Below are 16,526 nucleotides of genomic sequence, written 5' to 3' on the forward strand. Positions count from 1 at the left end.
ATGAATTATCAATGCTATATATATATATATAATTCTTTATTTTATAGCTTCTTCCACATTGAATTGAGAAGAAAAAAATGGAGCCGAAAGAAGTTTGCTTTGACATTTGATGTTTGTATACCAATATTCTCCTTGGTGACGTGAGTGTTCTTTACAACTGATGAATCATTATGTAAATTAATGACTTCAATGTTACAAGAAAAGAAAATACAATATTTTCTCACTGTGGCCATGGCTTACGGCTACTGTGGCTGCGGCTGGAAAGCAGATATCCAAGATTTTGTCATCCAGCCGAAGAAATTCTATATTACGAAAACGAAAATCTTGAGAAAAGAGAAAGGGTTGATCCTGAAGCTTCATTTGCTGGGCTTGCCGGAACATCTATAGAGGTTCGGTAGGCTTGTTGACACTTCTGCATCTGTGTTTGCATATAGGAAACAGCCATGGATTCTTCAGTACGTTTACAAGTTCCACGTATTTGCACACACATTCTTTCATCTAAATAATGCACACATATATTCTTCCTCGTATTTACACATTTGCCTAATATCATAAGCATAACCCACAACATTAAGTATCAAGCAGCGAAAGAGAGAATCACCTCTTCTGGACTGAATTGAAGAAGCATTCCCACAACTGGTAGTAGAGCTTCCACTTCACCTATTCAAGGAATTAGCAAGGTTCCAAAACATTATAAGCGCTGATTCTTGAAGGGTATTAAGCAGGTGAAATTAACACAACTTCTGCTAGTGTGATTGTGAAAGTTAGGTACCTGTTTCAAGAAGCTTCAGGATAACATTCTTCAGATATGTCATATCAACACCTTCTCTCCTTTTTGATCTTTCCATGTTGCGAAGTTCCTCCTTCAGCATAGCTTCCTACATTTGTGATGCATGAAAATGCATATGAATTAACACTGAATCATGGTACAACCTATCCAATATAGCCACCCACCCAAATAAAAGTTCTCTTTTCACTGAATAAAGCAGATTGTAAAAGTATGGTATTTTCTTGGTTGAAAAAACAAAATAATTTCCAAATGAAGAAATTATAAGTTTGATGTGATGCAAGAATGCCCATCTCATCCCATATAAGCACACTTTCAGCCTCACGGGGACCTTACTATAAGAGAATTTCCCACACCAATAGTCTCCACTATGAGGACTGATCAGAGGTACAACACATAACAAAGCAATGTAAGCCTAGACTTCTTCATACCTGTTGACTGTGGAGGCGATTTTCACGTTCAAGCTCCTCAATTTCTTCCTGCATTGAATCAACCATCAAGAAAGCAAACTGGCTGAAAAGTAATTAGTATAGAATGAATTTTACTAACCTGAAGGGCTAAAATGTGTCGCTGCGATTGTGCCAGCTCTTCCTCCCTCTGAGCCTGCTGCCTTGCCAAAAGCTAAATTTGAAAGGCAAGTTAATGCAAACTCATTTTGATAATTTATGACACATGCTTCTATTTATGTTCAAAGCAATGGAAAAGATATTTGTCAAAAACATAAATTCCAAAGTCACAAAGACACCCCCACCCCTAAGGGAAAAAGAAAAGGAAATGTGAAGCTACCAGAATCTGCTGTTCTGCTGCAGAGGTGCTTAAATTTGGAGCATCTTGTTTTTGTGTGGCTGATAAGACCAGTTTGAAAGAAAAAAAGCATTAGACAGACAGCTCGACTACAAGAATAGGTTAAATCCACAAGAAACTTTTCTATCTAAAAGTAGAATAAATATTTGTAACTGGTGCCAGAAACATTCATCATACCTGTGTTGTAATTCCCAGCGTGGTCAGCCTGAAAATTTTACCACATTAACAGCCCAAAATTAGCAAAATGTAAAACACCTATCAGGGGTGTTTAAGTTTGAGGTCAAGGTCTACAACTATACAAGAGAAACGGAAATATACCAGGGGTCTTGATTCTAAAGATCGTTGAAGATTCTTGTTGTCATCCAAAAGCCTAGAAATTTCTTTATCCTTCTCCTCGATCATTCTATCAGCAAGATCACGGAATGATGCATGCTCATCCTGCAAGAAAAGAACCAATCAATAAAAGCAGAAAGTAAAAGTTATTAGGGATCATCTGAGCCCAAGGGGAAAGCAAATTCTAGGTACCTTCAACCGCTTACACCGTTGTTTTGTCTCCTCTAATTCTTTTTGTATATCTTCACTAGAAGATGCTTCATTTTCAGCAGTAAGTGCTTCGCATCTGACTGTAAAATCAAATTTATAAATATAACTTTATTCAAAGTTCAATCTAGAAACATAGTCTTGGAGAAAGGAAAAGAAAGGAAGAAAATGACAGAAATTAGCAAAGTGTGGGGACACTACTTCGCCAAGTTTCTTCCAAATTTTTAAGGTCTATTTCCCATGCAACTTTCTCCGATTGGTGGCGAGCCTTAGCAGAATCAAGATTCACCTCTAAACTCTTGATCTGCTGTTTGGCATTGTCAAGTGCTGCATCTCTAGTATAAAAAGCAGAGCGAAACTTCAGTGTAGAATTCAAAACATAAAAAATTAATGTCGCATCCAGGTTTTGTAGCCCAAAATTAATGTAGCATCCAACAATACTATACTTTTAGAATTCTTTCCTTTTTTTTTTTAAATTTTTTATGCATAATGTCCTTGAGAACATAACTTCAAAACATATTGCAATCTCATCATAGATGTTAACTTATAATGCTACCTTTCGGCAAGTTCTTTGTCATGATTAGATAAAACATTCTGAAGATCTTGACGGGCCTCATCCCTTTCTGCAGATATGAATGATACTTCCCTTTCTGTCTCCTGCAGCAACCAAAAATAAATGGTTTTCTTTTATCTTCAAACAAGGAAAAACTGTCAATACACAGTTACCATTATCTTAAACTACAAATTATACTTTTAGTGCTTCTTCAAGTTCTTTTATTTGTTCAGAATCTTTGGCTGCTGCAAGCTCTGCATCCTTTTTCTGGAGAAGTGCATGAGCACGAATTTTGTAAGAGGAAAATTCCCTTTCAAGGCGGCTAATCTGCAACCAAAAACCAGAAGAAATTATCAAGGTCTGCTATATATTTATGTATCTGCATATGTATTCAGCTAAAGTAATAAATTTACATCTTAAACAATGTTAACATTTGTATCAGGTCCAGCAGAAGTAACATATAAATTGAAGGAAAAAACTAATTGAATAAGCGAGTTGCATTTGCATGTATAATTTAATACCTCTTCTTTTGCAGCTGCTAGCTCAGCTTCTCTGGTACTTAGCATCTGGGTTTGCACAGATGCCTCTAATTCCAGCTGACCTATCCAAGAAGAAAAATAAATTTTTATTTTCTTGCGCATAGTAACAAATTTAAAGTTACGAAGGTTGTCTCTGGAATGGTTTATACTTCTCATTTTAGCAGCTTCTATTTCAGCACGAATGCAGTTACTCTCAGCAATTTCCAGTTTTGTTTTGAACGCCTTAGAGGCAGCTTCCCAGCTTTCCTTTTCCTTCTCCTGAACATGTCAGAATGTTTGTTTCATGATAACAAGAAAAAACATTATAACCTGTAATATTTATGAATAATGACAATATTGTTCTCATTAACGGCATTTACTCATTCCAAAAGTTTATTCATACATGCTCATGTTTCAGGTGTGCAAGCTCTCCTTTAATAGATTCCACAGCAGCTCTTAATCGTGCAGCTTCACCAGTTGATGCCGCATCCATCTCAGCAATCTTAGACTCTTTTTCTGCCAGTAGCACCTACAAAAGTATCTTTCCATAACGCTTGGTGCACAGTGAGAAAAACAAACCCCAGAACCCCCCCTCTGTAACCCACACACAGTTAAAAGTTTAAGTGAAGGACTTGAAAAAGGTATTCAATCTCTGTCCAGTGTAAAGTTGCCTTGTCTTTCATCTTAACAGTGATAATAAATCTCACCTGGAGGGAGGAAATTGTTTCAGTGGCTTTGGTTCTATCCGATAAAGCATCAGCAAGTTGTGCTTCCAAGCTCTCCATATTCTGATGGAGAAAAAAGAGGCATCACGAAAACTAAATCACCATTCTTGCAAGGTATACCAGAAAGAAAAGAAAACCCTTAGCCTTTTAACCACAATTAGCACATTGTACATCCGAACTCCAATTTACCTTCTGCTGTTTAGCAGCTAGCTCAGCCAGTGAAGCTTGCTTTCTTTCATCTGCAGCTTCTAGTAACCCTTGCAAATCTTCCAACATCTAAGATGTAAGAGTATAAAATAGATTCTGTCAAGAATTTCAGTAGTAAAATACACTGGGAAACAAGCAGCAAAACATAAAATGTATTCATAAAAAGTGTTGTTATTATAACTCAGTTTCATTATCAGAGGTTCACACTTGAAGGCACCAAGAACTGAGTACTTGATCATCAAATCGATGATACAATAAGTTTTGAGATGTAAGGAGAAATCATTTAAGCTTTTATAGACCTATGATATGCTTGGAACATTCATGAGAAGACGAACACAAAAGGGAACTAGAGGTTTAATAGTTTGCTGAAAAGCACACAAACATATACAAATTCTCTTAAAGGTGAAGTCTTGGTCAGAACCAAACATATTAAACATACATCATAAAGAGAAAATCAGCCTCATTGAGCATACATATAAGTCTACAGTACCTGTTCTTTCTCCAAAAGTGACTGCTGCAATGCCTCAAGTGCATCTTCTTTAGGTTGCATTGAACGGCGCAATTCCTCAATATTATCTCGGAGTCTGGAGATTAATGGCATCACAATTACGAAAAGAAGTGACAAATAAGGAACAAAACTCTTATTCAGCCTTATCAGTCAATGTAGAGATATTGAGATTCATAATGAAGGATAAGTGCATTTTTTTGGTTCAACTTCATTGTTAGTTAAGCAGTTCAACAATGATTTACTTATTGTTTGCACTTCTCAATTGCTGTCTCTCTGCATCCATTGCTTTCAATGCTTCATTTGCTTGTTGTCGTGTGCGCTCGAGCTCTTGCTGCGTTCCTGACTGTTGGGATAATGCTCGCTCAGCTGTTTCATTAACTTCACGAAGCCTGGCCTCAAGATCATCTTTTTCCTAAAAATAACAATCTCCAAGCAACAATTTAACTTAGTTCCCATGCAAATATGAAGCCTGTTATTTTTCTTGATATACAATTATATTAACATGAGGAAAAGCGATGCAGTGAAACTGAATATTTGTGAGTATTCAAGAGTGATAGATATGCTTTTGCCCTAGTTATCTGTTCACTAAATTGACCCTATTGACTTTTATTGGAAAACATTACCCAGAAATACGCAATATAGGAAGAAACTTCTCATACTTGAACAAAACAAAATATACTTCACAGTTCAGAGCTGACTGCTCCCATCATAAAAATAGAGGGGAGTCAATAAACGAAGTTGAGAAAGCCATATGACTGACATAAATATTCACTTCAACCATAAAAAAAAAATAATCTTCAAATCTATCCTGATCAGGGTACAATAAAGGAAACGTGCAAATAGTATTATAAAGCATCAAGCTTAGGTGAAAAGAATGAAGGGACAAGATTCACCTTCTGAACCTCTTGAATCCGCTGTTTTGCACGCTTGTGAAGCCGGTTAAATTTTGAGTCAAGTTCACTGTACTTCTCCTCTCGCTCTTTTATTTCTTGATCCAACTTTTGTTGAGCTACACCATGACAAATGGTATATACTCAGAGTCAAAACAGAGTTTGCAGAACTAAGACACGTATTACACTAAAAACAGAGTTTTCCTTCTCTTGTTATTTAAGATGATTTTAAAGCAATCAAGCTGTCAAGCCAGAAAAATGAGTTTGCAGAGGGCCAAATTTCCAGAGCAATTTCCTATAATATCCTATCTCCATTTAAAAATTAAAGAAAAGAAGAAAGTTTTAAGCATGGACTTATTTGACCTTCAGCAAGCTTGCCAGAGAGTTCTTGAGCTTTGGCATCTGCTTCTGAGTAGACTTCTCGAAGATGCTTCAAAGCCTGCTCTGCTGCAACTCGTGTTTGTTTTTCTTCATTAAGTTCTCTGCTCAAAGATTCTATCCTTTCATGTAGCTCTTTCACATCTGCTGATACCGAAGTTTCCTCACTGCTTGCTTCAGTTTGTTGGGAAGGACCATCATGTTCTGATTGAAAATTTTTCAAGCTCTTTAGCTGAGACTTCAGGAATTCGTTCTCAAATTGGAGTTCAGTAACTGTTTGTAAAAGCTGATCATGAGTGTCATCCGAACTCACATTGCCATCAATCACACCATTTTCCTTGGAAAGATCTCCATTTGTTTCAGACAATACTTTCTCAGGCTTCAAAGAATCATCTACCTGAGTTTCAGGCACTTGAGTAACCTCACCGCCCTCCCCAGACATTATAACACTCTAACAGCACCACTCAGATGCAATCTGAAGATTGTAAATCAAAGATTAGCATTTAGTAGCATATGTTATTGATACGAGCTATGAGAAGCTGAATGTAGCTCTTTGATTCAAAATAAAAGATGAGAAACTTAGTTTTGGTCTCTCCAGAATCTACATTCTTCCCTTAAGGGTTTCGCAAATCATCAAAGAAGAAACCAGAAACGCTAACGACAACATCAATTAGTTTAAAACTTGTAATTGAATTGTGGACACTGAAGCCAGGAAATCACATTTTTCGTCGCAAAATTCCAAAAAAACAACATGCATTAGATCCGAATTCAAGAACAATTACGGAATGAAGATTGAAGCAAAGACTTAGAGAATCATGTACCTTCGCCGGGAGATAGATCGATTCGTGAAAAGACTGAAACTTTCAGAATTACATAAAAATTAATCCGTAGGAAGAAAGGTGCAAAGATTGGAACTTTTCAATTTTAGAGGGCGAGATCGTTGAGGAAAGGAAATTGGGAAGAGATGGGATCTCAAGGCAAAGGGCAGAACAGGAAACGTCGCCGTTTTCTATTGCCGCCCTGCACCTGCTTATTCGTTATACTGCTCTTTTGTCCCCTTACGTAAGTTTTGCAACAGCGGAAGACGTCCTCGAGCACATGAATTCCACGATTCGACTAAAAGGGTGTTTCAGTAATTATCATTATTAACCCTTTTTTGCCCGTTTTGCCCGTTTTGCCCTTTTCCGAGTTTATTTTACTGAAGGGAGACTCAGACTCATCAAGTATACCTTTATTTGGCAAAATTAATGAGATTTGGAAGGTAAGATTACTCCATCTAGCTATTGAGATACAACGTTCAACAGGAAAACAAGAAAACAGATTACATATCTCAACTATTAGAATCGAAACAGAAAAAGGTTTCATACTTCCAATTGCATTTGTCATTTTCCTTCTTTCAAGAGCAACGAAAGAAGTTTTTCATGACCCTAACTACTCTAGTTAGTGATTAGAGCCAAGACATCTCTCAAAATTGTTGGCCTTGAGCCATGGTTACAGCCTAACATGGCAGTTAGTCCACCCAGCACCACAGAGGCAGAAGAACCATCAAGCTTGGATTGCCTTGAAGAACACCCACTTCAATTTGCTGCACTCCAAATCTAGTTTAGCTCTTGCATCACAGCCGCAAGGCACAGAAAGGAAGTCCTTCGTTGATTTCAATCAAATTTTCCTGTCTGAGATCATGAACGACTGGGGCATGATTTCAGGGGACAATTGATCTCGAATGACTCATGGCTATTACAAAGATTCTGTTCTTATTGCCTAATGCGTAACATGTCTGCATACAGTACAAACTACAACCATTCTCCCCTAATGACAGGAACAATCAACTGCACCCTCAAGTACCACCATCCTTGTTTCCCTTATCCAATGGCTCTGAAAAGTAATGTAAACTGATTTAGAGCTTTGGGAAGCAAATTCCAGCATCCATAAGAAAGAGAAGCCAAAATGATAGTTCCACCGATCAAAAACATTGGAGAAACAACAGCACAGAAACCATAATTGCTGAAACAACGTGGTAATATTTTCTCAAAAAGATGAAAGGGACATAAAAAATACTTACTGTTGGATCTTCCCTCTCTAAAATTAACGGCTACATGTTTGAAAAATTCTTTGGTAGCATCTGCATGTTCATCATAACAAGCATTGCAGTCAGGACAGAGATGTAACCGGTAATGAAACTAAAGCGAGGGAGGATGGGGCTTTGGTTCAAGAAGCAAAGTTTGAACCATATTGCATTCCTCTTGTACCAAAATAGTGAAAGTACAGCAAATAGAGTTCATAAATTGACATCATGAGAGCATTGGTGGAGAGATTAAGTAATGACAGCAGAACATTTGCAGCAATCATAAAAAATCATCAGGAAATTTTCTTTTTATGACCTAAATTTATGTACCTTGGGCAGTAACCCAGTTATACCATTAAAGTTCTAACAAGATTCCAGCCATGAGTTCCAAATACCACAACACAGACAATTAAATATATTTAATCAAGTCATTAGTCAAGCAGATTATTATCAATTGAAGATAAGGTAGTTTTCATAAATCATTTGTACATATTCTAATGGAACTAATTTCCATTTAACAAAGATTCCAAAAGATATGACCCAGTCATGATGATGATTAAAGTTATAGCTGAACCAGTTGGGAGAGAAAACATTTCCAAATTTACTATTCAAATGCAAAAAACTAGTGCAAGTTCCTTTCTAAATGAGTCCAATATTGTGTTGCAGGGGTAAAATATTCTTTTATAATGTTCAATACTAATGCACAAGACCTACCATGATTCATTGTCAGAGATGGATCTTGCTCATCTATGGATCCAATTACCTGCGCTGGTGTACCTGCCACCATACTTGAAAACACCCCAAGAAGGTACATCAAACATATATGATACAGTCAATAAATTTCAAAATAAGTGCAACCATTAATATTTAGGAAAGTACAAATCTACCTGTGTGGAGGAACATGTTTTAATACAAGGGAACCAGCAGCAATCATTGCACCTTCACCTATATTTATATTCCCAAGTATAGTCACACAGGCACCAAGTAGTGCACCATCACCAACTTTTGGATGGCGATCACCAATCTCTTTCCCTGTCCCTCCCAAGGTCACACCCTGAAAAAGAGCATTATATATGTAACTGATCAGCAGGTTCTTCCATACAACTGGTGCAGGCAGTTCTTTTGAACTAGGAGACTAAAACACATTGAGAGTTGAGATTTCAAGTGATTCGGGAAGCATAAAGAATAATCTTATAATAAGGGAATCAAAAGGGCAAACTCTATCTTTATACAGAAATGAAAAGAATCTATATTTCTGAACATTCACACAACATGGACACTTGAGCTACTGCTCCAGATATGTAGATATGGGAAAGGAAAGGTATCATAAGACCTCTTGTGAATAGACAAATGGATAAGAAGTTGATGAATGGCAGAAGAGTCAGAAGAAATGGTATTCATAATAGCAACATCAACTAAAGTTTAACCAGAATTAATCTCTAAACCCAACTCTTCTGACGTATTGAACAGTTTGGCTTTCAGCCACATGCTTTAAAATCAACCAGGATTTTTTCTAAAATTCCAAAGAGTTACTTTAAATTCTGTTTTCTTCTTTATCTTTCAAATCATTAACAAGAAGTCGATGGAGTGTGATAAAGAAATAAAAAAAAACAAAAATCAGATGTTTTAAACAACTAGGTAGTTTCAGACATATTTAAACATATCTTTTCATGAGATAATCATAAAAGAATGACAAAAAAGTGGCTTACATGCATCAATGAGACACGGTTTCCTACAACTGCTGTTTCACCAATAACAACACCGGTCCCATGATCCAATAATATGCCATCGCCAATCTTTGCAGCTGCATCAAATCATGACATAAGAAATGAAGTTCAGATATATTCTTACATGGGAACTAGAAAACCTTTATTATCCTCATGGACACCAAACTGGATAGGAACAATCACTATGTAAACCCTCAAAAAGAAAGAGAGATCTTATAATCTGCTTCACACAATAAAACCACAGACTCAGAAGATGTCATATAATTCCCGCTAAAACTTCATAACCAGAGATTATATATTGCGAACAGCATGAAAGACATGATAAATTTAAAGTATTAAACAAATATACCTGGATGTATGTCAACTCCAAAAACCTGAAAAAGTATGCAAAAGATGTGTTGAAATGACAAACCAAAAAGGCATGAACCTAATCAAGGAACCAGAAGCAAAACTCTACCTCACTAATCCTGCTTTGCAATGCCAGTGCTAACACTTTTCGCCCTTGCTTCCATAAAGCATGTGCTACTCGATATGATTGCAGAGAATGGTATCCCTGAAAAAGGAACATGTAACATATTGGATATGATCACAGAGAATTGTGTTCCTAAAAACGAAGGACTGTGAGTGATAAAATAGAATGTGCAACAGTAGTTGATAGCCTTTGTATTCCTAATCTCTTAAAATTTCTTCTCTTTCTATCTGGAAGTCATAATTAATAAACAACCTTTTCACCATTAGGAATACACCAACCAAGGTTAAAAAACAAGGGCAGCAAAGTAACTGATCTGCCTAAAAGCCATGACATAGTGCATAATATTAGCAAGTAGCTCAAAAAAATATATAGTACCTTAAGATATAACAAAGCTGAACTATATGACAAACAGGCAGGATCTCTGTCTATGAATGCCTGCAAAAGAAATATTACCAAACATAAGCACAGATAAAATGATTGTTCAAGCAAAGACTTCTACAAAACAGAAATCACTTCTGCATTATCTTTTAAAAACCAACAAATTTACCTGCACATCCAGGCGTATTGATCGTTGAATACCTTTATCATGCATCATAACATCAGAAAATATATCCATCAGTTGAGTTGCCAAGAGTGTTGGATTTCGTAGACGATTGGCAAGAACAAAACCCAATGCTTGTTCTAAACAATCATGCGCCAAGATACTTGCATACAAGAAGCTACTTAGAATAGGCTCCTTTTCTGCCTGCAGCAAGTAGTATTCTATCAATTTATCTCACACAACACCAAGAAGCAAAGAAAACTATTAAAACCATTGTGACAATCATGCAAGACAGCTTCATAAACAACCTCCTATTATAAGAAATAGAAAAAATGCTTTTCCAAAAAAAAGAAATAGAAAAAAAGGCCAGAACAATTTAGAGAACCACATTAAGAATTGATCATCAAACACACTAATTTCTCCTTCCTTTTAAGCCATTGATATATATATTACTTCCACTTTCTGACGAGTGATGAATAAACAGCCAATATTTCAATTTAACATGCATGTGATAATAGAAAAACTGAAGCCATGTTAAGAGTCAAGACCATGTAATTACCAACAAACTCAGCCGATAATAAAATATCTCCGCAGAGAATCAAATAATTATGAGACCAATATACAGCCTTACACCACAAAAACCCAGAAACTATCAACTTCCGACTATAAATTCCACATCCCTTCATAAAACAAGTCACAAGCAACACAAAGCAAAATCTCCAATTATCAAAATCGCATCAGTCACAGATCAAACAGACATTCAAGCAGCACCCAAAAAAAGTTTCTTCTTTTTTTAAATAAAAAAAAAAAGAAGAAGGGCAAGCAACTATGAAAATGGGTACCTCCAACTTGGCCTCTTCTCGCACAGCATCCCAAATCTGGTCATGACCCGAATTGGCAACAGAGTCAGTGTCAGGCTTGGAAAAGCCCATTGCATACACTGGAAACACCTTCTCGAACGGGAACTCCACATACTTGACTTTAGCTTCCTCTCCATCTTCTCTTTCTTTGAGAGATAGCCCACTTGAGAGCATCTCGGGAATCGACTCCCAGCGCAGCTTATCACTGGCATAGGCCATGCAAATAAAGACAGAAAGAAAGAAGAAAAGATAGGGATCGTTTGCAATGGAACAGCAATATTCATGAATGAGAAAAAAAGAGCGGAATCTCTAAGAGAAAAACACTCGAGAGAGAGAGAGACAAGTGGTCTAGTGGAAGTGACCTCGTTGTTCTCGTTTCTCCGTTAATTGACTTTTGTTTCGTGTTCCTTCTGGAGGCAGTTTGGGGTAACGCAGATTGCTGCACAACGGGTTGTCTCTCTCACCCTTTTGGAGGGTTTGGCCTTATTTTTTATGAACGAATGGTTCACATGTCTCTGTTTTCACCATGGTGGGTTGAGTTACTTCTTATTTATTTATTTTTTTGGCTTTTTCCTGCTTGAATTTTTATGGGAAAAAAACACTTCTTCTCACTCAATACACATAAAAAAATGCCATCAAGAAATATATATGCATGCAAAAAAAAAAAACTGTCTTACCTATGGGCTTATCTACAGGATGGAAGCTTGATTTTACTTCCATCTAAACTAATTTCTGTTCTTGCAATTTAAGGAATAAGAGGAAGTATTGGAAGCAGACTGCCCGGGATTACCGCTGCAAAGTCGATAGAAACGACAGCAATGAGGGGCAGAGCAGTCCAATCCCAATGGAAAACAAGTGGCAAAATCATTGGGATGGAGATGGAGGCATTTCCATTTGTCCACATGTTGCATCAAGGAGATTTTGTATGTGGCCATGTAAACGACCAGAGACATTCTGCGTTACTTTATGAACAGAGTTTTTGCAGCTGACAATGATGATTGCACCCAGAGATCAATGCATCTGCATTTTAATTATAAAAAATCACACAAAATAGGCTTAGCCAGAGGGATTCCCTCTACACCTGAGTCTGACTCATGCTTGTGTTTGTTTGTCCCCGAGGCACCCACCATTCTCCATTTTTTTTTCTGGCAAGATTTGCTGTGCCTCTGCATGTTAAGTATACTAGTATGGTAAAAGGAATTTTGTCTTATAGTACTAGTTTAAAACCAAATGAGAGTAGTATGGGATTAATATATTCATTGTTCCTTCCAATGAATTAATGCCAAAATAATTTGACAAAAAGGTATATTGATGTTTGTTCCTTGCTTATAATGTAAAATAGAATACTATGGGATTTTAATGATAAAAACATTCATCTACTTATTGTTAATTGGTTTCAATATAAAATTTTTATTTTTAATTTATACATTAAAAAATTCATCTCATAATATATTTACTCATAAAATTAGAATACATAATAGTTAATTCCATTAATTTAATTAAAAATTTATTTTAAGCGAATAAACTGTAAAAGTTAATCAAAAAAATGGATATAAGATTTTAATTGCTTAATCCGGTAATAATCAAATTAATCAATTTTTATAACATTCATTAGATGTGTTATAATAATAAATATGTTTGTAATGTTATATAGACATAATGTTATATTATATCTATATTATTATATATTATAATTTATAAATGATTATGTACAAATTGATTAATTTAATAAAAAATTCATAATTGAAACCAACTAAATTATAAAATAATCAAATAATCAAATTAATTTGAGCTTTTGACAAGTAAGAGACAATAACAATTTCACACGCGGCGCCTTGCCATTGCGACTTGACTCTTCTCTGCGTCCCTATTGGATACAACTGGGAAAGGGCAGTGGGAGCATAGTCTTGTCTGCACATGATCTTTATTCTTCCTCAGCAATGCCACCTAGCATTATTTTCCTTTTCTTTCTTCAAATTATATTTATTTTTAATTAATTGATTTTGTTATTCTATTGACTCCCTCCCTCTGTGCCTCCCATTCTCGGCTCCTTCCATGGCTTCTTGCTTCACTTGAAGGCCCAAACAAAAACAAAAAACCAAAATTCCCTTTTTCTGTACACGCTCTCTGGAAGCCTAAACCCGACCGACTCTATCTCAGAGCCCCATGGCCCGAAGATCCGGTACGATCCTCAAACAGCTCTTGAGCTCTCGATGCTCTAACCTCACACCGAGCCGATCCGTCACCTACATGCCACGACCGGGCGACGGCGCACCGCGAGGGGTTACCTTGATCCCGGGCGACGGGATCGGCCCTCTGGTGACGGGCGCCGTGGAGCAAGTGATGGAGGCGATGCACGCGCCGGTGTATTTCGAGCGATACGATGTTCACGGCGACATGAATCGCGTGCCTCAAGAAGTGATCGAGTCGATCAAGAAGAACAAAGTTTGTCTGAAAGGAGGATTAGCGACGCCGATGGGAGGTGGTGTCAGCTCGCTTAACGTCCAGCTGAGAAGAGAGCTCGATTTGTACGCTTCGCTCGTCAATTGCTTCAATTTGCCAGGCTTGCCTACGAGGCACGAGAATGTCGATATTGTGGTGATTAGAGAGAACACGGAAGGCGAATACTCTGGCCTCGAGCACGAGGTCGTCCCTGGAGTCGTTGAGAGCCTTAAGGTACTCCGTTTAATTTACGCTTTACCTTTATGTTTAAATTTGAATTGAGTGTAGGATTATTTTATTTTATTTCATTTTTCGTGTCTCATACTACTCAATTGCTAGGTGATAACAAAGTTCTGTTCGGAACGAATTGCAAAATATGCATTCGAATATGCTTATTTAAATAATAGAAAGAAAGTGACTGCTGTGCATAAGGCCAACATTATGAAGCTTGCTGATGGCTTGTTCTTGGAATCATGCCGAGAGGTTGCTACCAAGTATCCGGGGATTAAGTACAATGAAATAATCGTGGACAATTGCTGTATGCAGCTTGTTTCGAAGCCTGAGCAGTTTGATGTCATGGTATTATCATATCCTTCTCTCTGCTGTTGATGTTTGCTATGTTATGTTGATTGGAGAATTTAGTATGCAATGGTTTCAAAATTAGAAATTTGATTGTTAATTTTGTGTTCAGGACAAACAACCTAGAATAAATTGTGTTGACAATGACGGAATTAGACACTTGATATGATGTGTTGACAATGATGGAATTAGACACTATCAAGAAAGCCATATAAATTGCGTCACTCTCTTGGAAAGTACATAATCCTGCTAATGTCAATGAAAGTAGTATGTTTTAAGAGACTCTTTTTCTTTCTCTATCTTCGAGCCCTTCAACTTGAGTATGAAGTTCTACATATTGTTGTACATGTTAACTTTTCCTTTTTCTGTCTTCGCCGTCATTTTTCTTCCCCGTTATTTAATTAATGATACTCTAACTGATGCTGATTGGTTTTTTTTTTTTTTTTCTCAGGTGACACCCAATCTTTATGGAAATTTAGTTGCAAATACAGCTGCTGGTATTGCTGGGGGCACTGGAGTTATGCCTGGAGGTACATCCACTAACACACATCAACTGATGTTCTTTTCTAATGTTTTCTTCTGTTTCTTAAATGTTTGGCACCCTAACTAGTTGTAGAATGGGTTACATCCGTATTGTTGAACCATTGATGCATATATGACAAGACAGCCTCAGCACCTTGGTGATAGAGGCCAAAAAAAGAAATCGGTGCCAATTAACTCATTAATATCAATAGTTCTCACCTGTCAAAAAACAAAGGAAAATCAATGGTTCTCTGTTCATGCCTATCGATTGATTCTTTTGTTTGTCCTTTCAATGAAAGTGATGAGACTGTGTATGCACGTGCATCTAGACTCAATAGCAAGTGCTTGTATATTAGCTGTAGGACTAAAGTTTGAATTTTTATTATGCTCACTGTAAACCATATAATGAAGATTTATGTATTGCCCATGAGAGGAATTTAAAGCCTTTAGCCTGCTTTCTGTTCTAGTACTCTTGTTTCCTCGAATAGTTTGACATTGAAGATTTGAGATTATATTGAAAACCTAGTGAGTATTCATCTCCTCCCCTTTATTCCCTTTTTCAAGGGTTAGGTTATAATAAGATATCGGCAGAAAAGACTGAGGTGCCTCCAGTTGTAGTGTTGGACTCTCAATAAATTATATATGTATGACTAAAATCTCATCCCAACGTGGGGCGTGCTGTTTTTGCAGGCAATGTCGGGGCTGACCATGCTGTTTTTGAGCAAGGAGCCTCTGCAGGAAATGTGGGCAATGAGAAACTGGTTGAACAGAAGAAGGCAAACCCAGTGGCCCTGCTTCTCTCATCTGCAATGATGTTGAGACATCTGCAGTTCCCCTCTTTTGCCGATCGGTTGGAAACTGCTGTGAAACGGGTTATATCAGAGGGCAAGTACCGAACGAAGGATCTTGGAGGAACCAGTACCAGTCAAGAGGTTGTTGATGCAGTCATAGACGCACTAGACTGAGAGAGAAGATAGTTGAGTAGTCAGTACTTTGTCATCTATATTGGGAACTTCCCACCCAAATTCCACATTTTGAGCTTGGATCAATTACGGTTGATTTCATTCACATTCACAATTGAAATTATGTCTAAATAATCGCAATCCCAAATGAAAGGTGGAATTGGTTTCTGAGATAAACTTTGTTATGCGATCAAACTCCTGTCACAATGCTAACATGGTATCTCTGTTTTGACAGGAGAAATGTAAGTCTAGGCTAAAAGCCAGAAGAAACCATCTTTGATTTTATGATTGGGCAAATAAATCCTTGTACTTTTGTCATGTTCAAATTAAGCCTCTTTTTATTAAACTATATGAAAACCCTTGGCTGTTCAATTATTCACGTGGACTTGGCAGGCACCTATCGGCTATGGCAAAAACTAAATAAATACTCTCATAACGAAGCTCAC

General features: G+C 37.0%; 3 protein-coding genes across 3 annotated transcripts; 1 reads left to right on the forward strand and 2 right to left on the reverse strand.

The window, feature by feature from the left end:
• Positions 1-78: 78 nt before the first annotated feature.
• ATGRIP (Golgi-localized GRIP domain-containing protein) lies at positions 79-6,986 on the reverse strand. The gene is made up of 22 exons (XM_007046468.3): positions 6,732-6,986; positions 5,896-6,385; positions 5,536-5,651; positions 4,885-5,054; positions 4,625-4,718; positions 4,117-4,203; positions 3,910-3,990; positions 3,606-3,731; positions 3,373-3,481; positions 3,206-3,285; positions 2,883-3,011; positions 2,688-2,788; positions 2,333-2,466; positions 2,117-2,214; positions 1,910-2,029; positions 1,769-1,796; positions 1,574-1,632; positions 1,337-1,408; positions 1,219-1,266; positions 773-878; positions 602-660; positions 79-418 (listed from the first exon to the last, which is right to left on the reverse strand). The coding sequence occupies exons 2-22, from the start codon at positions 6,350-6,352 to the stop codon at positions 308-310; spliced, it is 2,385 nt and encodes a 794-aa protein (XP_007046530.3). The 5' UTR covers positions 6,353-6,385; positions 6,732-6,986; the 3' UTR covers positions 79-307.
• A 205-nt stretch (positions 6,987-7,191) lies between these two features.
• LOC18610663 (serine acetyltransferase 2) lies at positions 7,192-12,124 on the reverse strand. Its single transcript, XM_007046473.3, has 10 exons — positions 11,558-12,124; positions 10,722-10,919; positions 10,550-10,609; positions 10,160-10,255; positions 10,052-10,076; positions 9,685-9,779; positions 8,863-9,029; positions 8,690-8,763; positions 7,973-8,032; positions 7,192-7,785 (listed from the first exon to the last, which is right to left on the reverse strand). The coding sequence occupies exons 1-10, from the start codon at positions 11,792-11,794 to the stop codon at positions 7,748-7,750; spliced, it is 1,050 nt and encodes a 349-aa protein (XP_007046535.3). The 5' UTR covers positions 11,795-12,124; the 3' UTR covers positions 7,192-7,747.
• Positions 12,125-13,566: 1,442 nt separating this feature from the next.
• On the forward strand, positions 13,567-16,406 carry LOC18610664 (isocitrate dehydrogenase [NAD] regulatory subunit 1, mitochondrial). Its single transcript, XM_007046476.3, has 4 exons — positions 13,567-14,251; positions 14,357-14,596; positions 15,048-15,126; positions 15,809-16,406. The coding sequence occupies exons 1-4, from the start codon at positions 13,742-13,744 to the stop codon at positions 16,081-16,083; spliced, it is 1,104 nt and encodes a 367-aa protein (XP_007046538.1). The 5' UTR covers positions 13,567-13,741; the 3' UTR covers positions 16,084-16,406.
• The last annotated feature ends 120 nt before the right edge of the window (positions 16,407-16,526 follow it).

This window comes from Theobroma cacao, chromosome 1 (genome assembly GCF_053813885.1).
Source record: "Theobroma cacao isolate CCN51 chromosome 1, ASM5381388v1, whole genome shotgun sequence".
Classification (NCBI taxonomy): Eukaryota; Viridiplantae; Streptophyta; class Magnoliopsida; order Malvales; family Malvaceae; genus Theobroma; species Theobroma cacao.

What these genes read in the sequence shown, in the direction of transcription:
- LOC18610663 (XM_007046473.3), bottom strand. Translation starts at nt 11,794, where the DNA reads ATGGCCTATGCCAGTGATAAGCTGCGCTGGGAGTCGATTCCCGAGATG. An exon ending in GAGAAGAGGCCAAGTTGGAG is followed by an intron (nt 10,920 to 11,557) that starts GTACCCATTTTC and finishes TACTTGCTGCAG; the next exon opens with GCAGAAAAGGAGCCTATTCT. An exon ending in ACCGTGTCTCATTGATGCAT is followed by an intron (nt 9,030 to 9,684) that starts GTAAGCCACTTT and finishes GCTCTTTTTCAG; the next exon opens with GGTGTGACCTTGGGAGGGAC.
- LOC18610664 (XM_007046476.3), top strand. Translation starts at nt 13,742, where the DNA reads ATGGCCCGAAGATCCGGTACGATCCTCAAACAGCTCTTGAGCTCTCGA. An exon ending in GAGTCGTTGAGAGCCTTAAG is followed by an intron (nt 14,252 to 14,356) that starts GTACTCCGTTTA and finishes CTCAATTGCTAG; the next exon opens with GTGATAACAAAGTTCTGTTC. An exon ending in CACTGGAGTTATGCCTGGAG is followed by an intron (nt 15,127 to 15,808) that starts GTACATCCACTA and finishes CTGTTTTTGCAG; the next exon opens with GCAATGTCGGGGCTGACCAT.
- ATGRIP (XM_007046468.3), bottom strand. Translation starts at nt 6,352, where the DNA reads ATGTCTGGGGAGGGCGGTGAGGTTACTCAAGTGCCTGAAACTCAGGTA. An exon ending in CTTTAGAATCAAGACCCCTG is followed by an intron (nt 1,797 to 1,909) that starts GTATATTTCCGT and finishes TAAAATTTTCAG; the next exon opens with GCTGACCACGCTGGGAATTA. An exon ending in CGCTGGGAATTACAACACAG is followed by an intron (nt 1,633 to 1,768) that starts GTATGATGAATG and finishes TGGTCTTATCAG; the next exon opens with CCACACAAAAACAAGATGCT.